The sequence below is a fragment of the Telmatherina bonti genome (assembly GCF_933228915.1).
Source record: "Telmatherina bonti genome assembly, chromosome: 5".
Taxonomy (NCBI): domain Eukaryota; kingdom Metazoa; phylum Chordata; class Actinopteri; order Atheriniformes; family Telmatherinidae; genus Telmatherina; species Telmatherina bonti.
Genome location: NC_136623.1, coordinates 20,492,389 through 20,517,949, shown reverse-complemented (window position 1 = coordinate 20,517,949; position 25,561 = coordinate 20,492,389). Strand labels below are relative to the sequence as shown.

The window sequence follows — 25,561 nt, the reverse complement described above, 5'->3', positions numbered from 1 at the left end:
CTTGTACAACTCTTTTTATGAGTACTTTTTATGAGCACTAGATTATATATATATATATATATATATATATATATATATATATATATATATATATATATATATATATATATATATATATATATATATATATATATATATATATATATATGTGTGTGTGTGTGTGTGTGTGTGTGTGTGTGTGTGTGTGTGTGTGTGTGTGCATTACATGGATTATTCTATCCTATTCTTTTCTATTCTACATTCACTCCAAGGCAACTTACATATGAGTGAGAACAACACAAGCACGAAATCAAACAGTAGAGGACATCTTAGGAAGATGCTAGTGGACTGTCCAGTTGGACGCAGATCCTTCCATGAAGTTTTTTTTTGTTTGTTTGTTTGTTTTTTGGGGTTTTTTTGGTTTTTGTTTACTCCCTTCCCACCCCATAATATCACCTATGTTATAATAGAAAGCATTAATACCATAATGCTTGTTGCAAAGAACTGAGCTAAGTTCTCCAACTTTCCAATAAATATAGCCATTCGGACTTTTGTTCAAAACTGTGTTCATTACTTTTCTTTAAAGAAATTTTTAGTTTTTAGTAATTTGAACAGCTTTTTAAACATATATTATATGTGTGGGCGGGATCTTCAGACTGACTCGTATTGCTATTGGTTCGTTGCTATTGGTGGGCTGGACTGGGCGGGGCTTTGTGCTTTCTGAGGACAAAACCGACAAGTTGCGCTGAAAGGAGTCAGTCAACAACTTGCGCGCACTGTCAGTTAATCGTATTTGTAACTGTTTAGCTTCTGTTGTTGACTTGGATCGAACAGTTATCCGTCGCTTATTTTTGCGCTCATTTCACGCGCTCTTAAAACTTCGCAAAGGAAGAATTTGAGTTGCTGAGGTTCAGGTGGAGAAGAGAAACTATGGATGTGGTGTATCTGCTGTGTTTGGCGTTGACCGTGGGCGCGTGGTTCGCCTCCGCGGAGAGACACAGCGTTTATTGGAACAGCTCAAACCCAGAGTAAGTACTCGTTTGTTAAAGTTGGAGGCTTATACCCACCTGCTTGTGATTTTTCATTCATGTTCTGCTCTGAAAGAGCGTGACAGTGTTTCCCGGCGTCTCCTCTCGTGAGGCGCGTGGATGTGTAACTTCTTACTTTTGCGGTTTTACAGTTGAAAACTCGTTCATTTGCGCTGCTTCTACTCTGATATCTGCACCTGTGTTAATTGTGTCTGACGTTTCTATTAATTTGACAGTTAATTATCCGTGTGGCGTTTAAACAAAACTCTGGTTATGTCTTTAAACACCACCGATCTGACAAAGTAGATCATGCAGCAGAGGTCGGATGTAAGAGCAGAAGATTGCCAGCGGATGCCTGACAGATGGACGGATTCATCACTATATTTAACCGCAACACAGACTCAGACATACTCTGATAGTAGAAAATAGACTGACGGGTATGAACTTGGCCAGAACTGTCTGCAGAGTCTGCACCTGTGTGTGTGTGTGTGTGTGTGTGTGTGTGTGTGTGTGTGTGTGTGTGTGTGTGTGTGTGTGTGTGTTATGGAGAGACGGGTCTATTAATCAACAAAAGAAACAACAGGAGTTGATTGAGGATTGATTTTATCAAGCTGCTACATACCGTGTGAAAGTGTTTCCTTTTTTTTTTTTTTTTTTTTTTACATTGGGGAGGAGAGAGAGCTTGTGGAGGGAGTGTGTGACGGGCACTATAGCGCTGATTATTTTATTTTGAGGTCAGAAATGTAATGCTATCCTTCCACTCAGTGGAATCGATTGAGCTGTCGCATCAAGACTCATTGAGCTTGTAGTTAGGGGTGGGTGGTCCCAATGCTGTTTTAATTTATAATCAAGATGAAACAGAACTGCATCATTTTTGTTATTGTGTTTAGATGTGTTTTTGCTGTCCAGAGAGCTCTAATTCAACCCACCACTGAGAAGCAACAAGGACAAAGGCCATTAAGGACTTTTAGTCTTGTCTTGATGACATTACTGGCTCTCTAATTGCACTTTAACAACAACAGTTGAACAGGGGTTGAAAAAAGAGGCGCGTAAAAAAGGAAAGCAGTTTTTCTGATAATTGGATAGGAAGTCTAATGGAAAATCCTAACATTATGATTAGTGCTTGTGTCACTGGTTTGTTTGCGGGTGACTCAACAGCACAGGTTCGACCCACCTGAGTTCTAAACCTGCGTCAACACAAGCCAATAGGAGGAGGCGGGATTTTGCTGCAGGTGACACAATGGAGGAAAAGTAAGCTCACAGACAGATCAATGAATAACCACTCTACTTGGTTAGTTGAGCGTACAAGCAGAGCAAGAAACTGGAGCTCCAAGGAATAAGTTCACATTAGTTGGGGGGGTTAACAGATAAAGAGAATGACGTCGTCTAATGCAAAATCAGATTTTTCTGTGCTGTCTCTAATCCGACCCTGAACTATTTCTGCTGTCAAATGGGAGTTGCGTAACCAGAAGAGAAAAATCATAAAATAACATTAATCCCTCCTGCTGTACAGCTAAACATAGGCTCTGACACAGATAGACAAGACAAACATTAACTTAACACGTCATCAACTTTTTTTTTTTTTTTTAATGAGCAAATATCACAAGGATGCCAATGCCTCTATTGAAACTTTTTTTTGCTGACCCCCACATGACACCTGATTCTTTTTGTCCGCATCCTTTTCATGGCCTTTCTTTTCTAATATCGTAGCTTTTCTCCAGCTTCTTAGCCTGACTAAGAGTCCACCTGCCCAGAATTATCCCCATGTGGTCAATCCGTCACCTGCTCACTGGGTTGAATAGATCTATCAGTGAACTCGGACTGAAGCAGGCCACATGTAATTGATGCTAATTGAATCTTGGTGTGATTGTGCGCAGCAGTGATTTGTCTTACAGGAGGAGGACAGTAGCCAGATGGCTTCAGTCTGGTCGTTCATGTTTGTGTGTATAGTGATATGAACTGGCGGCAGATTGGTGTAGGTTGTATTTTTAAGCATAACCTGCAGCATCTTTATTTCTTACCGTTGTGACTTGATGATTAGGGTTTATTTATTTCCTTCAAATCTTCACTTTCATAAACTGATTTAGTTTATGTTCCTTTGTTCAACTTTATTAGCACAGGAGAGGTTCCGCTTGTGCTGCCCTAAACTGGCTTTCAACTGCCACAAGTCTTATTTTTGTTGTGGACTGTCAGCACATGACTCTTTGAGTGTGTGCGTCTCGAGTTGAACAGGGAGTGGCTGTTACCGTAGACAGCCTCACCGAGACATGATAAATGTGTGACTCACACTTACACACACTGGGGGGCTAGAGGGAGGACCAGCATGTTAATATTAGCTACAGCCATCATTCCACCCTACTGTTACTATACTCAATTCTGTCAGCTGTGTGTGTGTGTGTGTGTGTGTGTGTGTGTTTGTAAGTGTTTTGGAGTGTGTGTTTTCACCTCTCTGTACCTGCCTGTTCCTCTCCCTGTCTTTCCACTGTAACAGCTGGGTCTCCTCCCAGAATGGCCAGTGGCTGTCAATCTTTTTTTTTCTTTTTTTTTTTTTTCCTAATTTAAGAAAAATCCACACCCTGGATGCTATTAAAACTATATTTATTTCTATTCTAAGGCTGCCTTCATCCATCTCTAGTGGCCTGGGTGTATGTTCCATATATCTCACTTTTTTCAGCAAATATCTTCAGTCGGGAGTTTGGTGTAACATAATATTGCCGTTTCTTATTCAGCCTCTTCATGCTGAAGCAGCCGGGCCAGTCTCTGCATGTTTCCCAAGGATAAGTTTCAGCAAAAGCTGCAAAATATTACTCCAACTTGCCTCTTAGGATCATACATTTAGTACATTTTGTACTCTCTTTACCCTCTTTGTTTTTACTCCTCAGCCCCCTCCCAAACCCACGTCCCGTCTGGTTGTTGACCTCTAATCTTGGCAAAATGAGAACACACACACACACACACACACACACACACTCACTGGGAGATTATAGACAGCTTGTAATCTGACTACCTGACCCACAGACACAAAACCATCATCCTGCTGGTCTTGTGGCGTATGGGGTATATGATTCTGTGATCCTGTGATGTAACCACTGTTCTGTCAGCAGCAGCATAATCTCCCTGATGGAATCAGTTGTACGTCAGAACAATCAATTGCAAGCAGCATCTCCACTTTGCTGAGCCATTCATTATCAGAGGGCTTTACCAGTGTCCGCTGCTGATATAACTTTCCTCGTGCTTTAACACATGTCCACGCAGACTTTCTGCTGGGAATTATTACTATAAAGTACAGTTTCCTCCTCCATCTGGTTATCCATGCACCTCTGTTTTCTCTTTGCTCTTCCTCTCTCTTCCTTATCTATGCTCCAGACTTCCTCCCCACTCCCCTCGCCATCAGCCCTCCACCGCAACCACCTCTTTCTCACAGACCATCCTCTGTTTTTGCCCCAGTGGTCTTCCATCAGAGGAGGACAGAACAGCTCTCAGACATGGCTTTTCTAACATTTAGAGGCCAGCTTTTGCCAACTATTATGAAGGATAAATGTGGGCAAGCGCGTGTGTGTGTGCGTGTGCGTGTGTGTGCGCGTGTGTGTGTGTGTGTGTGTGTGTGTGTGTGTGTATGCGAGTTTACACTGCCCATTCATAGCATTTCAGGCATACCTCGGCATTGCTGTCCACCTGAAGCTCATTACTGCCTCCTTAAGGCTGAACTGGGAACAAACAGATTCCATAGATTGTATATTGTTTTGCATCAATTTAAAATGAACTAAAAAAAAATTTTTTTAAAGTTTATTTACATTCTTGGCTCCATCTCAGCTAGACTGAAAAACAGATTAACTTGCCGTGACCACCCCCTTATAATAAACCAAGCTTGATACCATTTGGCCTTTTTCTATTCATCACAGACAGAAAAAAAGGCTACAAAACAGGGGGGCGGGTGAAAAGATTTTTGGGGGACAAAGAGGAGGAGGATGGGGAATGAAGGCCTGGGTGCAGGGCAAGAGCAGGCTGAGGTGAAGAAAAGGATTTGTGTTGAGAAATTAGCCTGAATGAAGAGCTTTGGTTCATTATGTCACCGTTCGGGGATGGGATAATACAGGAGGTATAGCTGGGGGTGGGCTGGTTGTTGAAGAATGAAAGAGTGGCAGACAGAGGGAGGAGAGAGTGGACAGTGATAGATGAAGGGGGGTGGGGGGTTAGAATTGAATAAGTGAGAAACACTGTTGACAGTTTAGGTTCTTCTCATCCTACAGGAGTTGAGTGTCTGAACTATGTCATGTTGCATAAATAAACATGCATTTGTAATGTAAAGTTCTGAGCAGGAATTAAAATAACCTAGGCAGCGAGTTGCGTCTGTGCACGGTGGCGGGAGAATTCCTTACGCTGGATTCTAATAAAGAAATTGTGTATTATATTGGCTCTAATATAGAAACTGACTAAACCCATTAAAAGCTTTGACAGCCCCTCAGCCCGTGTGAAAGGAGGTGTGAATCCGCCATACCACAGCAAATTAACCGGGTATTAAGTGTACACCTCATACTAAAAGCGTGTGAGAGTGGGAGAAGAAATCTGATGAGTGCGCCTTCCAAACCACAAACCCCCCCCCCCCCCCCCCCCCCCCGTTGTGACATTCCAGTTTGTGCACACTTACTACTGATTACCTGTGCAGCGAATGGGGGAGGAGGTGGAGTGACGGATGCATCTGTTTGGTCTTTCAGTGGTGCTGACTCGCTCTTTTGTGTGTGTGTGTGTGTGTGTGTGTGTGTGTGTGTGTGTGTGTGTGTGTGTGTGTGTGTGTGTGTGTGTGTGTGTGTGTGTGTGTGTGTGTGTGTGTGTGTGTGTGTGGCATAAATCATTAGTGCTGACTCGGACTGTAGTGTCTCTGTGCAGTTGTGACTGTGAACTCTAACCCTTTGACCCAGCGGCCAGTATGAAACTCTCCTTAGAGACTGGGAAAGACGGAGGCTCCTGTGCCAGTTGTTTGACTGAAAACCAGGATAAACATGGGGGGGGGGGGTTACAAAGATGAGGAAAGGGAAGAGGAAAGAAGGATGGCAGGAAAAAGTAAAGAACAAGAGCAGTGCAAGGACAATGAGAAAGGCTTCAAAGCTTCGGTAAAGGGAGGCAAGTGTTGAACAAGCCACCTGGCGTGATAATCACCAGCACTGGAACTATTTACTATCTTCTAACCTCACAACACACACACACACACACACCTTGACGCAAAATCTAGAGTAGCTCCACTGTGAGAAATGACCTGCAGAGGGGAACAAAGACTTGAACCTTTGCTGTTTACCTACACCTCAGGCACATGTTACACAAACACACAAGAGACTTCACCAGGCCTTGACAAACAGATGTGTTCATGAGCCTGCGGCGCAAGACGTCCTGAATAAGTCTCTACAGAGAGTCTCGTATGTGCGTACGCACATAAGAAGAGGAAGCTGTGCGGAAAGTAGGTTTGCAACATCTCATACAGCCGGCTTTCCGTCTCACAAAGGACAAGGCTATCATGTTCATGCGACTCTCACTCTCCTGAGAAATGTCAGTCGGAGACTAGCACATACGCAGAGAGATGCAAAGACTGGCGAGCTTTGATGAGCGGAGCTGCAAAGTGTCATGAAAACGGAGGAAGCGGGATCGGGTTATCAGTGTTTTCTGATTTGTGGTGCCGTAGTTCACATTGAAACTCACTGAGCCGCGAACAAATTTGGACAACTTAACTGATGATGTTAATTTAGTAAAAGCACATGCAGCCATACGGACACTTGCATTAGAAACACACACATTAGTTAGGGTAGTGAAAGCTCCGCAGGGGTTTAGGTAGAGGGGTTGAAGGGGCCCTGTAGCCTTCAGGCATTCTGTCTTTGGGGAGGCAAAGGGTATAATTACACCCTATTCATTCCTCCTCCCCTCTTTTTCTCCAGAACACATTGGCCCCAGACCCCTAACAGCTTTTAATTAGCCGGGGCAATGGAGGAAAGAAGGCGGAGGGGCAATGAGGAGGTGAAGAGAAGGATGAAAGGAGAGTTTTTCTAAAAGCGTGAGACGTGAATGAAATTAGCAACAAAATCTTTCTGTTTTGTTGGCTTTTGACAAGCATGTGTTTTCATGCGGAGGGAGGCAGACCACTTAGGACGCAGTGTGGGAAAAAGGTGTATCGCATCCAATTTAAACCGATTCGTTACTTCTGAGGGAACCACTTGAGACCTCCAAACGCCTTGCTCGCTTCAATCCTGTTATCAGTTTGACTGAAGAAAACGGCAAAGAGAAATTCGACGAGATCAGAGATTATATGGCCAATTATGCTGCTACAGATGTGCCTCCTTTTCTTTTGACTCAAGCACTTACCCTGGAACGCACAACTATATTTACACACACCTGCGTAGAATTGTATTCATTTACAAAGACCCCCCCTCTCTTGGACAAAGGACTGTTTAATGTGTAGAGGGTAGTGATCTGCCTATTAGCCTTGGAGAACACGTTTGGAGCTGTGCTCCGCTAACAAAGCATGTTTTGACAGGTATGTTAGCACTAACTAATACATTACATGCACACACATACGAAGTAGGAGGAAGGAAGGAGGGGTTAGAGGCCCTCCTTTGGAGCCAGTGTGTCTGTGACTTAGCTTGGGGGTCCTAACAGGAGCCACAACAACAGGACGGGAAGGGGGTGGAGACAGTTACTACGTCTCAAGCTTTGATGATTTGGGGGGGGGGGGGGGCACAGACGTTGCAGCACACATAAACAGTGACAGACACGCAGGAGCTGTTTTCCTGTCGCTTTTGCTCTCTACAACATGCCAAACACGAGTATTGAGAAGCAGCCACTCAGTTCCAGCTGGGATTGGATTTACGGATTAGAGCCTGTTGCCCCCGAGCTTGTAATGGGAGTAACTCGCAAATAAAAAGCTTTCTTCACCTCCTGGCTTTTGGCATATCTCGCAGCAAGAGTAACACTGCAGACAGCTGCACATCGCATGCATGGCCTCACTCGCATCATGTTTACTGTAAAAGGGGAAAAAACAGGAGCTACGTGAACCTGAACATCACACCAGTTCATTAAATTTTTACACATAAACTATCTTTCCCCTTTCCTCCTAACCTGGTAGTAGCAACTCGTTAACTGAAAGTAAATCTTCTAGCGTGTTGAAATTTTAACACAGCCGTCTCATGCTCGGTTTTCAACAATCTCCGTGCTTTATTAGAGCATAGGAAGTATAAGAAGTCAGCCAAGACAAGACAGGAAGGCTTGAAAAGAGCCATAAAACTAAATGAAGGGTAAAGATGAAAAGAGGGCAAAGGGAGGCTGACCGTCTCCATCCCCCTCGCTGTCTTGGAATCAGCACAGATGGACAAACATCTAAGTGGTGAAACTAATGAGACGACAACTTAAAAAGACTTAACACAAAGGCTGACTGAGTTGTGCAGTTGGCGGTTCTGTCTGTATTTTTCATGGGTGTGAGCTTTCATTGACAAACTCATTTACTTGTTAGCAGGTGGAAAGTGAGACTGTCCTGAAGGGAGAAGTGGGGGTTAAAAAAAAAAAAAAGGTGTGCTACTGTGATAGTGGTAGCACTTTTATTTGGTTCTGGGTGTGTTTTTCCTGAAAAACAAAATGAACTAGTCCAACTTGATCAGGCTCTTTCTAATTTTGTTGCACAGATTAGTTTGGACATGCAGACCGAAACACGAACCTCCTCACAACAGTTTCCTTATTAGTTTCTCTGAATGTATTTTCTGTTGCTCCATATGTTTGTGTCACACATGTGTTAAGCGAAACAGTAATATTCAGGGGTTTTTTTCCCAGAAAATGGTGACGAATAAGAAAGCTTGGAACATTTGTCGGTAACGTCCTCTCTGCCTGTCTCCCTTCAGCTTTCTGTGGGACGATTATACCGTGGAAGTGCACATCAATGACTACCTGGACATCATCTGCCCTCACTACACCCATGAAGAGGCGTCACCACATGCAGCTGAACGCTATGTGCTGTACATGGTGGAGAAGGAGGACTACGATGTCTGCAAGCCTCACTCTTTCGATCAGCTCCGCTGGGAGTGTTCGCGGCCCTTCGCTCCCCATGCTCCAGAAAAGTTCTCTGAGAAGTTCCAGCGCTTTACACCCTTCACACTTGGCAAAGAGTTCAGGCAGGGGGAGAGCTATTATTATATCTGTAAGTATCACAATTAAGCCAGGCTTCTTTTAAAATAAATACCAAAAAAAACGGAATCCTCTGCAATCTTGCTTCTTCTCCTACTTAATGTTTCTCATGTTTTCTTGACAGCCAAGCCAATGCATCACCACGGAAAGGATTGCCTGAAGCTGAGGGTAGATGTAATCGGGCATAAAGGCTCCAGGAAGAATCACCTAGACAAATCCAAGGCAGAGGAGATGGGAAAAGGCTTCGATGGAGAGAAAATGAATTTCCTTGCCACTGGAGGAGTCCACAACCCCTCTAACAGGCTTCCAGCAGGTGAGGATTCTTAGAATAAATTGATTTCCAAAAAAGAAAGAAATGCTGGATGTGTTTGACTTTCCGCGTGATGAAATTCTGTACTAATGATTCATCCTGCCTCTTCTCTCAGATGACCCTGATGCAATGCAGCCAAACGTCCAGAGGAGCATCGGCAGCTCTGCAGCACAGCTGGTGTCTCTATCGTTCTCTTTCACCACGATTCCAGTCTTATTCACCCTGATGCTTCACTGAGGCCCATCATGATGGCAAGAAAGAGAGACAGTTCTTACCTGATGCTGGTCATCCGGACTCAGATTTCTTTTTCTTTTTTGTTTTTTTTCTAAACAAGGACTGTTTTTTTTTTATACGAGCATGGACGTGTGTGTGTTGATCAGCGTGTGTTTTGATGTGTTTGTGTGAATGAGGAGTGTGGATCACTCCAAAGAAGAGGACCTCAGACTTTTTTTTTTCTTACTTTTTTTTTTTTTTTTTATGAGGATGGAAATTCTCAGTTTAGACCATTTACAATGCACTCTTCTTTTCAGTCATGAACAAGAGATTTGAGCAAAATGATCAAAACATTAGTTAGAATTTATGGCAACATTAACATGACCATCATCATTGTGTTTCTGGTGTTCATATCTTTGGTACATCTGTTCGTTATTTTACCGGACATTCACTTGTTTTTCTTCCTCTACATGTAGAGAAAATGTTTTTTTGTGTATTGTTATTGGCTACTGCCAAAGTGGTATACATAATGTAGGATATATGTCATGTTGTGTAGCATTCAGCTCCTGATCATAACTTTTCTTCATTGAGAAACACACTAGTTGGGTCAAACCAGAGGTTTTCATTCATTTCTTTTTGACCAGTCAAAGAAAATGATTTTTCAAATACATCCTGTTTGTTTTTTTCCTAATTTGTTTGAAACAGAAAAGTAATTATTTAAACCTATCGCAAGTATTTGGATTCCTTAAATGTCTGTATTGTCAGCCATTTAGATGAAATCAAATGTTAACCAAAACTTGCAAAGGTTTAAGGAGCTGAACGTCATCAGTACTGCGTCTTGTTCCCTCATTTCTGCTGTGTTGATGGTACACTGGTTGATGTTAGCAGATGTCATTCCACTTACATGTCACCAAACCTCAAACTGAAGGGGCTTCCCAGAATAAGTTTGCTTTCTTGTTAAATGCACTCTCATCCTTTTGTTTGTGTTTATATGTAAATTTGTACAGAAAAAATAGAGAAAACTATAAAAAGTGTTTTAAAATGTGAAAAATCTTTAGTGAAATAAAAGAAATGTGTTGTAATGAAAAGTAGTCTGGTTTTTATAAGATGTGGTGAGATTATGTTTTTGGAGCACCCTACCTTGGATCTTGAGAACCTTCTGAGATCATAAAGGTTTTGATGGGTGACACAATATTTTGGCAACACCACTCGTCTCCCGCCCAATGAAATCTCTCCAGCTCCTTCCAATTTTCCATTTATACATCCATTCCCAACCCAATTTTTCTCATCCTTTCTTTTTGTCTTTTCTGACATTCTCAGTGTTCGGCATGATCAGGCTTAAATTTCACATTCAAAACCAAACAGAAGAACCAAGAGTTCAGTGGAAGAGAGGCCCACAAGCAAACTGACATCAGGGTGTGAAGCTGTCACTTTCGCATCCTTACTGTCTTTCACTTTTCCCCCCAATGTTTCCCTTTCTTTTACCTCTGAGCTTCTCCTTTTGAGGTGAGACTGAAGATCTTCCTACACAACTGCATGTTGGAATGAGGAGGCACATGACTGAAAACTGTTAAAACTCACCATCACTTGTAAAACCACACAGCGCACACACTCAAAATCAGAACATAAAGCAGGACTGTTGGTTTTTCCGTGGTAGTGTCATAACTTAAATTCACTGCAGGTGATCATGCAGTCTAAGAAATGTTGCATAGTGTAGCACAGAGTGTTCTTCCATGCAAGATGCCAGAACAGACCAAACATGGAAATATTTGTGAGACTGGGTTAAATTCATGTCAGTGTTAAGTCGTGCACATAACAAATACGCAATGAAATCAGTACAAGGCAGAGGTGTCAAGTAATGAAGCATAGGGAACTTAGTTACCTGAAGTAGAAATTTGAGTTATTTATACATTTTGGAATAATTATTTTTCAGACTACTTTCTAGTTCTACTCCTTACATTTTTGCACAATTATCTATACTTTCTTCTCCTTACAATTTGAAAATTTAAATAAAAGTAGTTTACTCCTACATCTTTGTGACATATAGATAGTATTGTTTTGTTTTTATTCTTGTCCACTATCGCTTCATTTTTTGTTTGTCTCCTAAGACAAATCTGTTGCCCTCACTAATTCTTGCAGCTAAGCTTATATTTACGAATATTCTAATAAAAGTTGTTGATAACTTGCCTGTTGAAGTTGGACTATTTGCAACATTACAATGCTTACAATCATATCCTCCAGGCCATGAAACACATCTTAATGCTCATATTTGGTTCTTTAAAATATTTGCACTGCTCTTGATTGTGTTAATTTTTCATCAGAATGGCTGAAAAGGTGTCGTGCTTTCCAGCTTTTTCAGTATTAACATTTTGATATGTTATTATAGTCATAACTTTCAGAAAATGTTATTTTTGGAGAGTGCACTGTAGGCTCCGGTTTTAAGTGTTGCTTTTCATGGTATTTTTCACACTTGCATTACTTCTACTTTTACTTTCTAAGTTTTTTTTTTTTTTTTTTAAATCAGTACTTTTACACTTTTACTTAAGTAAAAAATTTGAGTTGGTACTTTTACTTCAACAGAAGGGCTTTTAAACCTGAGTATCTATACTTCTGCCTGAGTAATGAATGTAAATACTTTTGACACCAATGTACAAGGCTAAAAGAATAGCTAGTCCTGGAGGACATAAGCAGTGTGCGATTTATGAAAACCAGAGGGGGGGACATTTTAAAAAATCTTTTATTTATAAAATAACTGGCAACACGTTATCTTTCACGCGGGTTTCCTCATTCCAAACTGGTAGAAAAATCTGGAAAATAAAAATGAAAGTCAGTATAATGTTCCCAAAATGTTGTCATATTTAAAAGATTTTCATTATTTTTTAGTTCCCTTACCTATAAACTTAGCAGAACAGGCTGGTATGGGGAGGGATTTCAGCTTTGTTTGACCTTTTCCCCGTGTATATAGCTTGGACATCAGTCGATTAAATGTGTGAATACTGCAGAAGCAAATGACGAAATATAAAAATTCCCTCACTTATAAATCATAGTCCATCTATGGGAATTAAAAGTTTAATATTATTCAGATAAGCTGGAGTCTAATGTCCTCATACAGAATAAAAAAAATCCCAGACCATTTAGCAGTAAATGTTTGATTATATACCAGTGTTGTTTAAGTTTTGTATTTATTTATTTTTGAAATCCCTTTACTACAGAGGCTATGGTTAAATGACAAGATTATCCTCATAGATAAGAGAAATATTAAGTGAAGTTAACCTCTTAAGAGATTTTTGAGCAAGGCCACACCTCTAATCACATGTGAGCCCTCATACGCCTCTTCACCCTCTCAGCACTATTCATCTCATCCTCTCAGTCCCCCTTCTAGGCCCAGTCCTCATTCAGTCTCCCTTTAAACATTTAATCAGCCTCATCCATCTATTCATCTATCCTTCCCTCCGTTATCTATTCATCCACCCTCAGCCTCTCACGTTCTTTGTCCTTTTACTCTTTCCCTTATCCATTCTTCTTTATTTCATCCCTTCTCACCCTCCTTCATTCATCTTTCCACTGTTCTTACCCTCACTCATCCTTCCTTCCTCCCTCCATCATCCCCCCATCCTTCATTCCTTTCCCCGGTGGTCCAGGATTATTAATTATCTGACATCCACACCTCAGTACGTCAAGGTGGGGAGATGTTTTTCTGGGACAATGGAGTGCAACTGGGGTTCCACAAGTGACTGTATTAGCTCCCTTTCTTTTCACGCTTTACACTTCAGATTTTAGATACAACTCAGAGTCCTGCCACATACAGAAGTATTCAGATGATACAGCTGTTATGGCATGTGTGAGTGGTGGACATGAAGGGGAGTACTGAGACCTTGTGGAGTTCTTCTCCAACTGGAGCAAAATGAACTGTCATCTCCTGAACACCACTAAGACTAAGGAGCTGGAGGTGGATTTCAGGAGATCTAACACACCTAGCCAGTCTGCATTGATGTGGAGGAAGTAGAGACTGCACAATCCTATATACGGGCTGCTTAAAATGATTGGATGGTTTTATTTCTTTTTTTTTAAATAGAGAATTACTTTTTCGTATGTATGATAAGGAAATGTATTCCAATGTTATCGTGATATTTCTCCGTTTAGAATTGTCATTTGAAAATACATTTATAAATCACAGTATTTAATATTATTAAAAATGCAATTCCCAAAACAAAACACTTTGCAATTGAATTTCTCATTATGTAAATTAATGATTGATTTTAATTTTCTGTTTGGCAATTCATATTTTTATTTAACAATCATCAAATTAATGTTGGATTGCTATGTCCCCCGGTCCTCCATAAGTGAGCTATCTAAATGTTCTGACTGCCCACTGCCACGGTGGAAAGGCACAGGGCGCATTAGGAATTCACTTTCATCCACTTGCTCACTGGCCATGACAAAAAAAAAGACTGCAACGTGATTACATCACTGTACGTTTACCATCGTTTCAATATCTCATTGGTTAAAATCGCTGCTCGGTTCACTGCCATAGCCAATCAAATGGCAGCAATGCTAAACACACTGATTGCAAATACGGAAATACAGTGAGAGCATCCTGGTAGTTATTTTCTCATCCTTATCTTATCATTATTTTTAGCATTCGTGGTCAAAAACACATTTATAGTATATAAGAAACACACGAATTACACATTTTCCTTCTGCTCTATGGATTTGTTGGAGCTTTTATCATGGGCCTGCATCGTGTTCACAATCGGGATGTTCTCGACTGGGCTGTAAGTTGAGTTTTTCCAGTAGTGCCAAGTATCATAGTGGGCATTGGTTTCGTGGTGTAACGTCAGTATCTGAACACACGACAGAAAGATCTGTTTTAAACATTTGCTCTCCAAATTTATTGTTAAATTCCGATGAGCTACTGTAATAACTTTCTTAAATGTACTATATTAGATACAGATATTTCGAGCGTCATATAATTGTATATTAGTGTCTTTATTTGTATGCATTGTTTTATGTATTTTTTAGGAGCGACCTAAAGAAGATGCAAGAATCCAAAAGTGCAGACAACATCCAGTTTCTCCCTTTCCTGACCACTTGTCTAAAGTGACTTTTGCTTCTTTTTTTCCCCTTTTCCTTAATTATTTAATATGATCAGCCTTGTCAATACATTGAATATGATCAGCTTTGTTAATACACCTGTTGGACTTTGCTCTGCACGTTTTAAGCTACATATATGTTTTCAGTAACTTAGGTTGGCTGTCTTATGGGATGCTGAAGAGAGATCAGACAATTTTCCTGGTCAACATTATTGGAGCACTTCTCCAGATCCTCTACATTGCCATGTATTTTCACTACACAAAAGAAAAGGTAAGCATAATGTCAGATTTTATAGTTGTGCAGAAAGCACAAGCTTTGCTGTATCTGGATTACACCTGACATCCTTTTGTTTACTTCTGGTTTTTCTTTTCTCTTTCATTTGTCCTTATCAGAGGCTGGTGATGTTCCAGACTCTTGTTGCAGGAATAACCCTGATATGTGGCTGGCTATACTTTACCACCTTTCTCACTGATCGAGAAACTCGTCTCAGTCAGCTCGGTCTTACCTGCAGCGTGGTCACTGTCAGCATGTACATGTCACCGCTTACTGACCTGGTACAGTGCATTTCAGTCACACACAAAACACAGGCAGTTACAAACAAGAATGTAATGTCTAAGAAATCAGAAAGAATTAAGACTTCTTTTTAATTTCGGACATTATAAACCAACATATGGCATCTTTCATTTACTCTGCTTAACTTCAGATGTTGATAGTTGTTCATTTGTGTATTTCAGTTCTGAATGTCATTGTAGAAGCAGTTGGGATAGGAACAGATAAAGATAGTATTGAAGTAAAATAAAAAAGAAAAGTCCTGTTTTTTCAAACAGGTAACTATAGGTAAAGAATTTACATGCAAAAGCAGTTCAAAGTGTCTTTATTTAACCCAAGGTAAATTGGGTTAAATAAAGACCTAACTTGATAAATGTTGTCAACACATCCCATACAGTTTGCACTTGTATTTGACCATTTACAAGTCTAATGACCATCAGGAAGTGGCAGTCATAAGATGCTGAAGCTGTGAGAAGTGTAAGAAATGTGTGAGAAAATCTCTTAAATGTTTAAAAGTAGTGATCCAACTAGGAAGATAGCAAGGATTTTGCACATTTCTCTCTATATAATACTTAGTATCATTTAGTTATTGAGGGAATGTCAGTGAGTAACAGGTCAGCTGGGACCTGAGCCCTCTGATGGCAATATGTCGAGAATTGTTTTTCATAACTGGATGACATAACCACATGGACTTTTCCTCTGTTGTCCACTGCAGTACACAATTACATTTGCAAATTCTAATAGAAGCCTTATGTTAGCCTCGTCCAGATGTGGCATTTACTTTTCTATGTATTGGACTGGCTTTGGGTACTGAACTGGTTTGGTCTGCTGCAGCACTAAACTATCCTTAAAAGAGAACGTGTGAAGAATTTACTTGTAAGACAACAGCTGCACACATTAAGATATGTTTGCAGTAGAAATGGGGCAACACATGCTACACTTAAGCATCTTTTAATGTCGTGAGAAGAAATAACAACATTACGAAGTGGTTAAAGTTTTACTGTCCCAACTGTTAGTTTAAACGTGTTACAGGCCTGAAATGCAATAAAAAAAGGATTTTTATTGACAAATGAAATGAGCTTGATGAGAAAATGCACGGCAACATTGCAGGCTTCTACTGTCTGGAATAAACAGAAAACAATTACACATTAAAATTGCTGCATTTTTATGAAATTCCAGTCTTTCTGATTTGTGGTTGTAGCATTTGAATTATGTAATTTTTACCAGAAATGCCAAGCTCTTCGTAAAAGAGATGTAACTGACAGAAATCCTGTGAGGTCAGATTAATGTATGCTGAAAGAATTCTGGGTAGGCATCAGTGGCCTTAGCAGTGAGTCCAAACGCAGATTTTCTGCTGTGGGACCAGCTTAAAGAGAACATGTCTCCCTTGTCTAGATTAGAGAGACCCTCATTGCGGGGACACCGTGTCCCACTCATACAGGTGTTCCACAGAATCGAGCATGCTGTTTTCTGTGCAGGCTCTTAATCAGTCAGTCTGCTGTCATTCTTGGATTCTGTACTTTAAGTTTATGCCATTCTTGCTAAATTAAAACAGACATTATTTAACTTCATCTGTTATTGCAAATGTAATCAAGTTGAAATCCAAAACAAAGAGCACAAAGTGTGTCTGTGTAGAGCGAAATCTGGGTTTCTCTGCTTAAGCTGCTGTCCCACGACCTGACCTTGGTTAAGAAGCAAAGGATTGATGGATGGTTTTTTTTTTTGGTTTTTTTTTTATGTTTTTGTTTTTTTAATTCACTTTTTTGTATTTTTTTGTATGAAATCAGCAATGAAGTAAAAAATGGCTGAGAGTCACTGGTCTCAGCCTTTAAAAGTATGGATTAGAAAATCATGTGATAAGCACATCGCCCAAAAAAATAGGTGACATTTCTCTGTATTTTTCAGTCAGTTGTGGGATTAAGCTTGGATTATTTATTTTTATTTATTTTTTGTCATTATGAAGACTGATTTGTTTAAGGGACCATTCAGTTCTGTGAAGTGGATTTGTATGACCTATTTATTCATACTCAGAAATATGTTGAATGCAGTCTGCTTATCGTTTCAATTTTGATATTTTTTGGTGGCTACAATATGTTTTACTGCTGTTTTTATTTCACATCAGGTATCATGCTCACCTGAACTCCTCGCAATTTACTGTTGGTTTCAAACTAAATGACTCATGCAGTGCAACTTCAAAGGAATAAATCTTTTCTTTAGAATTAGAGTTTTATCAGTCATATTGGTGCATTTCTCACAACAGAATTAACATTTGTACAACAGTTAGTTGGTTTCGCAAAACAATTCAGGCAAACTGCAGAACCTAGTGTATAAGCTGCATGTGTCACTTGCTGAAAACAGAAAGCTTATTCCTCAAAAGCAAGTATTTATGTCAGTGTAACTGTCAAAGCCATCCAAATGAAAAGTGCTGTCATCACTGAGTAAGCTACTAACAAGGTACTCAAATGGCTTAGTCTATTTTTTTATTTTTTTTATTGTGGCAGTCTTATTTGTAAAAGTTTTTGAATAAAAAACAGTCAAATTCTGGAGACACAACCTGAAAATGCCCCACATAGCCCTACACACTGGATGTGCAACCATCTGAAAACAACAGGCTACATGTTACATGTTACTGTTTTGCTTTCTTATCGTAATTTACTCACAGCATTATGCAAAGAGAACAAAAACACACTTCAGTCACTTCAACAAACTTACTGTTACATATTAACCCAGTGTCACAACTGCAAACAACATGCTGCGGTAACTGTACATACATTTCATATCTGATACATAACTAATATTATGCTTCACTGCAGTGAAGAGGAAAGTATCTCCTTGGGTTGTGAATGCAGCCTCTGCAGGACATCTTCATCACTAGTTTAACTCTTTAGTATGTAATGACTCAAGCAATGAAATGATGACTATTATTTTTATGGGGATAAACTATTCTGCAGTTCCACAGTAAGTATAGTTCATTTTGACTGATATGACTTAAGCAAATGATACATTAAAAAAATGCTGAATTGCATGAAAGCAAATGCTACTTGTCTAAAACCATTTTCAATTTCATCATTGCAATGAGAAATGCTACTCAGATGTGCTGAAAGGACAAATTGTTGGGGGATTTTAACTAAAAGTAATCAGAATATTAATTCTGTTGTGAAAAAAAGCACCAAAAATTGTAAGACATCTGTTGAAATACTTAACATTATTGTTTTTTTGTTTTTTTTTTACTTTATTAATGAGAGAGTTTTGATTAAGCACATCCTACTTGGCTGCTTTAGTTTATATTTTTTTTTATTTTGAAAGGTCATTTAAACAGGGACTTCCTGCTTCATTGCAATAATAAAATCAGTGATGTATCTTGTTAAAAACCCTTTTTAAAAAGAAAACCACTGTGGTTACTGAGGTGTTGCTCTGCCTTGATTGTAGGTGACCATTCATAGTAACTAGTTTATGGCTGCTTTTCCGCCCATTAAAACACTGAAAAGCAGTCAAATGACACATGGTTATATTTAAAAGCAGCTTTACCACTCTGCATTCCTTCAGCACTCAACATTAGGAAGCTGTTCATTATGCTCGGTAGTATTCAAGATTAAATGGGAAACATGCACAAAAGAGTCATTTTATTTATCTAAATATAAAGAATTCAAGTGTCCCACTTTACAGGTTGGGTTTAGTAAACAGACTGATTGGACTGGTAAGTTCATGTGGCTCATAGGAAGAAGTGTAAACATTGGGTCTCATTCACAAACCGTTCTACGTACAAATCTGATCCTACATTGGAACTTTTTATGAAAATCGTGGCATTTACCAATATTTTAGTCTCCAGGAGCACTCAGGAGTATTCTTACATAATATTTAAGTGCTGACATGTTTGACCAAAATCAGTGTTTGTTTTGTCTTTAATTGTTCAGTTAATTAAAATACAAATATTCTAGAAATGGCTTTAGACATTTAAAAAGCATTTTGTTATGTTAAAATAAACAGCAATATTGCAGATCGTGCCCTGAATGTGATCAATCCCCTCAGAGGGATCCAGTTGCAGGATTTACATCAGTTGCTAGAGTTTATGTTGAAGTGTCAGATCCGTCACCTCAACCACAAGCAATGTCGTTTTATAAATGTCCCAAACCTAAATAGCCCAATGGGGTCTACTGGTTTCCAAGAGGAATACATAACTCCTTTGTCTTGCTTAGTAGCTTGACGGACTTGTACCTCCAACAATAAGCAGCTGGTGACATTTGAATCATTGGCAGAAGTCTTTGCATAAGAATGAATCATTTGTACAACTGTGGCTTTGTATTATAAGATTAGTTTTATTTGGAAATTAAAATGATCACCTGTACCCCAATTTACAAACACTGACTAACCTTCAGACTCATTATTTAATGCAGTTGCTCCATCATTGAGTGATTCCACGCATTTTAAAAGAATTCTGGATGTGTTTGGACATGGACATGGCTACTTGCTTTTCAAACTATAGGAGCATTAATAGAGACAAAAAGGTAACACTTTGCCCTTGAACTACTGTACTGCAAGGATGTGCATTCTGACCTGTTCACTGGATCTGTAGTCGTTTATTTTATTAGAACCAGCCGGCACAATGTTTAAACTAAGACGTAGATTGGTGTGTATGAGTCTGACAGAAAAGAAACAGACAATTCTGTGTTGAAGGAACACCTTTTCAAATCAGATGTAGAGTTTTCTTCAGAAGGTTCTTAAGAACAACTTCAGAGAGAATTTAAGTAGTTTCCTAAGATATTGGTGAATGAGGCCCAGTAACATCTGAGTTTTGTTGTACAGCTGGCGATAACAGAGACATATTAATGGATGGATTGATGGAGTGAGATTGAAACATGAAGGCAGTAGTATCCATACGCATCCGCATGTTCTCAGTGTTGAGTTTAATTTGTTTCTCTAAATGCAGAAATAGTTTTTCTCCTTACATCTAAAATGTTTCTGGGGACATTTCTGTTAGTAAAGATGCTGTATACTGTTTGAAGTTCCTCCAGTATAACCAGTGCAACAAAATAAACATCAGAGAAGCTTTCCATCTAACAGTTTTATCCACATGGCTTTTTATTGGTGCAGGTGAAATAAATATGTTGCAACCATGTTGCTTATCATTACTGGAAAGTGACAAACACATGTTAACACACCTTCAGTATCACCTCTATAAGTAAAACCAGTCAGTTAGAAATTAGGCTCCACAACCTGAAAGTCGAGTTTGTGTTAATACTTGATCGTGATGGTTCTGTTGAAGCTATGCTCACAATTTTAAGGAATTTAACATTATTCACTAAAACACTTGGATATGATTCAGTGGAAAAAAGAAATAGTGGCTGCACATTTTCACTCTTTTACTGTGTTGGAATTAAATTCCTGATGGGCACCAGTTCAGTTACCAGTTACATCAATCTCAGCTTCTGTCTCATTCCCTCTGTTGCTTTCTGTCATCTTGTGGTTCCGTCTTCTGTCCTGTTTCTCTTCTTCTCTCCATCTGCCTCACAGCTCTCGATGACCCCCAGTCAGCTTCCTGTCTTTCTTTCCCTGATCTGTCTTCCTGTTATTCTGAATCTGTCTGTTTTTGTCTCATCCCCCCATGGTGACATTTTGTTTTCACTTTACAGTTTACATTATATGAAATTGCCACAACACAGGTTTTGTAAAGTGTCATTTTTGACTTTGTCATTGCAAAAACAATCCTGAAAAAGCCACTTACTAAGATTTGGAACATTTCTGAAAGAAAATTAGAAAAAGGGATGATCAGATGGAAAACATACAGGTGTGACACAAACCGAGAAGCCATTCAAACCTCTTGGAAAAAGAGAATAATGTTGAAAGTATCTTTCAAACTCAGTCTTATACGTTGATCACAGTTAGAGGTCTTCACTAAACCTTCACTGTGTTTAGTCATGTACTGTTGTGCTGTGAGCAAATTTAAAGGAGTGCTGGTCAAAGCTTATGTGGAGCCCGAGATGAACATTATCACTAGAATAAAAGGGAAAAAAAAGAAAGAAAGGAAAAAATAACTGTAATGTTCACAACCAGTAGTACATTATGGACCATCACTAAAGAAAAAATTCTAAAGAAATGATTCTGTATTCAAACTTTAACTAATTTAATTAAACCTTATTTATCTATAGCCTTAAAAACTTGTAAAACTTTGTACCGTGTATTTAAATGGCAAATTTTATTTCTATATTACATATATATATATATATATATATATATATATATATATATATATACACACACACACAAAAGTACACTTTGAGGAAACAAGGGGAAAAAAATTAAATTGCTTTAAAATCAAATCTTAAATTAAAAACAAAAAGCTGCATCTCCAGGTAGTCTGTCTTCATTATCATCCATCCTTCAGTGCATCCATCCATCCATCCGTCTGTTCATCCAGCATTCATGTTTCCCTGTATCCATTCGTCTGTCCATCTGTCCATTCATCCATCCGTCCGTTTGTCCATCCATCCATTCATACACTCTTCCATTCGCACATCCATCCATCCATCCATTCATGCATCCATCCATCCATCCTCTTGCCGTTTGGGGGCAAGCAGTGGTTCTGCTCTGAGCCCCTCTCTTTTACATTTAAGACCAAATTCATTCTAAATAATTCAACAACCAAAATTTCTTATCTGCGTTTAAATTAAATCTGTTAAGTATTGCTTTTTTTCCTCTTTATTTCTTCTTTTTCAGGTAAAAATAGTGCGCAGTGGGAATGTGCAGTGCTTGTCCTTTCCTCTGACTGTAGCCACCTTTTTTACTTCAACTTCCTGGGTCTTCTACGGCCTCCAGTTGAATGACTACTATGTTATGGTAAGACACAGTGAATGTGCTTGTAAATCAGAGTTAAAACACATAATAAATATCATTTGTGTGCATTTGTTCCAGGTTCCAAACACACCAGGAATTTTCACCAGTCTGATCAGGTTTTATCTGTTTTGGAAATTTGCATCCATCAATCAAAGCTCACCTTCTTATAAGTCTTTGCAGATTTAAGTGTGAGAGTAATAAAAACTGAATAAAATTTTAAACCTGTTGATCCCATGACGGCATGGCAGCAGGACCATGACTCGTCTTGTCTTTGTAGTAGAGACAGACAGAGTTACACGTCAGGAAACAAACTGAGCAACACCACTTGCAAAGCAAGTGCTAAAGACAACTATGATGTCTGTAGACTTCAAATGTTATTTTTCTAAAGCTGAATGCTAAACATAGGACCTTTTCTGTGTCCTTGCTGCATCTTTAAGTGCCTTTTGCCAGGTCATGGTTGCCATTAGATTTTAGTGGCATTAACTGATCTGCCATCATGTCAGGGAATGATCCTTACACAATCCAGCCAGCTGGATTCAGCTTCATTCCATACTTGCCAAAGATTTTGTGGAATTATTTGTCGACTGCTATTGTAATTGCATACATATTTTTTTCTGTTTTCTGGCACTCATATATTAAACACATCAGAGTGTGTTGCTTATTTTTTGCTATATGTGTATTGCTATATTTTTCTGCACAAGGGATTCATATCTCTTTAGAGTTGTTACTCAAGCTTTTGTGTAAACCATATATACAGAATATATGTTCTATCGGTGGAAGTTACATCTGTTCAGGACTGTTTTCTATATTTTTTACCTGAACTTTTTATACAGGATGTATAAGGAACACCTGATAGTATTTACTTATTTTGTCAAACTATTTTTATAGCTTGTTTATGCTCAGATGAAATACACGATAAATGAACAACTTTTTAAAGTTGGATGGTGTTTTTGTCTCCTTGGTATTGAATATTATTAACAGCTGATTTGTTCATTCTCAAGGTGTTAGGTTTATAATGTGCCTTTTCAATAAAAGAATTAGAAAAATTACCATTTGTCTTTTTTTTTAACCTACTGCGACACGGTGATGTGTTATTTTTCCCCTTGTTGAGAAAGTTGCACTTGACTTTTGAAGAAAGTCTGTGCATGAGTTTGGAGATTTTGTTTTGGTTGCGGTAATGAGCTTACATGCAGATGTGTGGAGATAAGTGTGTGTATGGGGTGTGTGTGACTGGGGTGGTTGTACAAGAGAGACAAAAGGCTGTTTGATGGGACAGCTCTGCAAGCAGGCTTGTTTGTGCGAGTGTGTTGATATAGAGAGGGCAGTGGTGGGAAAGGCCACGCCAGAGGTTCTCATCCCATTTGTGTGTGTGCTGCGCTGGCCTCTCTTCCTGAGCTCAAAGAGCCTGCCCCTGACAGAGAACACACATTGATAATACAATGTTGTGCTGGTGTTATGTCGAATCACAGAGCCGAGTGGAGGTGGAGGATACAGAAGCTGTAGTTGAAAGACAAAAAGAAAACAAAAGATAAAAAGCTTTAAGGAAAATATGTGTGTGTGAAACGGGTAGAAAACTGTCAATTCTGGGACAGTAATGAGATCTTCATGGAAAAATAACATGTAGCTTGACTTATCTACAATGTCTTATGTACAAATAAGGAATGATTTATTAAAATGTTACGAGAATGATATTTGTATTATGTTGAGCGTAGGGCCCTGTGATGGACTTGCAACCTGTCCATGGTGTACCTGCCTCTCGCCCATTGGTTGCTGAGAAGCGCTCCAGCTTCCCAGTGACCCTGAGTTGGACAAAGTGGTCAAGAAAAGGAATGAATGAATGTTGAGCATATTAGAGCTACCTCAAGCAAGTTAAGATATTGTAATTTGATATTTTCATTGTATAAATCTCGAATCAATGTGACTTAGAGAACTATAGCATATTATTTATCAATCATCTAATTAAAGTGAAAGTATAAATTTCTACAGCAGCCAGACAGAGTAAAACACTTCACATGTATAGACACTGATCTTAGTATGCATGAAGCTGGAAAATCACATTAATAAGGTATAAAGGATCCATTACAGGCTTCTGGGTTATGGTTTCAGTCTAAAAACTTGCTCTTTCATTTTAACATTAAAGAATTTCCCTTTTTAAAAAGAGTTTGGGTGCCTCTGTGTAACCCATGTCTCCAAATAATGTGGGAGTCTTTCACTGCTCCCAGCCGCAGTCACATGCCCTGCCACTAGTGGCGCTACTATAAAAGTGGCTGCGGTTTCACTAACATCCTGTCACCATTGCCCTGCTCCACGCCTGGACTTATGTGCTGGATGACTCCGCAAACTCCGCCAGAACTCCCCAAAAACTAAACGAAAGCTTTTCAAACTCAATGGTGAGTTCATGCATCCTGTCTTTAGCTAAATCCTTCTGGCTGATCTTGCCGAAAGTCGTTTAGAAAAGTTAAATTAATGGCGGAAGTTACTTCCGGGTTTCCAAAAGTTTTCTGACAGCGATTACACTATTAAACTGTCTAAAACTAATTTGGAAGCCGACTACGAATGATATGTGCCTTTAGTGGGCCTAAACTATCCACCATATTGGTTTGATACCAATATTGTTTTTCTTGAAACAATATGGTAAATTTAAAAAAGTATTTATTGATGATGAAAAAAGCCAGATGTACAAAAACCTGATCATTGAGTATCAATGCAGTTCTGCTTTTGCGGAGCTAAAGAAAATACTGCCGTACACGCATATCTCAGAGAATTACCCTGAACTAAAATATTGCGTTACAGTACCTGAAATTGAAAAATCAAAAATTGAAAGCACAGTCCCAGTCATGGTTCCATCAGCTCCTGACTACATGAAAGAACTGAAACGTATAGCAAGACGGAGTGGTCAAAAGTTTGAAACTGTTTTACAAGGTTTGCTTTTTCAAATAAATGAACACTTGGAAACTATGGAAGGGGAGACACCTAGTGGTCAAAATGAACCAGGGGCCACTTCGATGCCCACTGTGAGCTCAGCAGCATCCTCCTTGCCTGCCCAGCAGGAGGGGCTAGCTGGAGCAACAGCTCAACAACAGACACACACTGCATCAGGCAGTTCGCGATCTGACCACCAGGGACCACTGTTTCCATCTCAACGGATCTCTCTCACCCATTCTGAATTAAATCCACCTGAAATTCAAAAGGTTGTTGTGGAACACTTTGTAAGAACAGAAGAACTTACCACACACTCGATACCCACCTGGAGACTCCGTCCATTCTCTGGAAAAACACCTAAGCCTGAAAAAGAAAGCGACTACGACACATGGAGAGCACACATTGAACTATTGGCAGATGTAAACTTGCCTCCAATTCAGATCACAAGGAAGATACTGGAAAGCTTGTTGTCCCCTGC

The 25,561-nt window shown here is 39.4% G+C and overlaps 2 protein-coding genes across 2 annotated transcripts; both read left to right on the top strand.

Moving 5' to 3' along the window:
* The first annotated feature begins 773 nt into the window (after positions 1 to 773).
* efna1b (ephrin-A1b) lies at positions 774 to 10,689 on the top strand. The gene is made up of 4 exons (XM_079241336.1): positions 774 to 1,007; positions 8,882 to 9,177; positions 9,289 to 9,477; positions 9,590 to 10,689. The coding sequence occupies exons 1-4, from the start codon at positions 910 to 912 to the stop codon at positions 9,709 to 9,711; spliced, it is 705 nt and encodes a 234-aa protein (XP_079097462.1). The 5' UTR covers positions 774 to 909; the 3' UTR covers positions 9,712 to 10,689.
* Positions 10,690 to 14,364: 3,675 nt separating this feature from the next.
* slc50a1 (solute carrier family 50 member 1) lies at positions 14,365 to 22,816 on the top strand. Its single transcript, XM_079241337.1, has 6 exons — positions 14,365 to 14,462; positions 14,710 to 14,787; positions 14,928 to 15,051; positions 15,174 to 15,335; positions 22,045 to 22,164; positions 22,240 to 22,816. Exons 1-6 carry the CDS (start codon positions 14,395 to 14,397, stop codon positions 22,345 to 22,347), a joined length of 660 nt encoding a protein of 219 aa, XP_079097463.1. The 5' UTR covers positions 14,365 to 14,394; the 3' UTR covers positions 22,348 to 22,816.
* The last annotated feature ends 2,745 nt before the right edge of the window (positions 22,817 to 25,561 follow it).

Coding starts and splice junctions, on each gene's coding strand:
- slc50a1 (XM_079241337.1), top strand. CDS start 14,395: ATGGATTTGTTGGAGCTTTTATCATGGGCCTGCATCGTGTTCACAATC. Junction 15,336..22,044: donor TGTCACCGCTTACTGACCTG/GTACAGTGCATT, acceptor CTTCTTTTTCAG/GTAAAAATAGTGCGCAGTGG. Junction 22,165..22,239: donor TGAATGACTACTATGTTATG/GTAAGACACAGT, acceptor CATTTGTTCCAG/GTTCCAAACACACCAGGAAT.
- efna1b (XM_079241336.1), top strand. CDS start 910: ATGGATGTGGTGTATCTGCTGTGTTTGGCGTTGACCGTGGGCGCGTGG. Junction 1,008..8,881: donor TGGAACAGCTCAAACCCAGA/GTAAGTACTCGT, acceptor GTCTCCCTTCAG/CTTTCTGTGGGACGATTATA. Junction 9,178..9,288: donor GGAGAGCTATTATTATATCT/GTAAGTATCACA, acceptor TTTTCTTGACAG/CCAAGCCAATGCATCACCAC.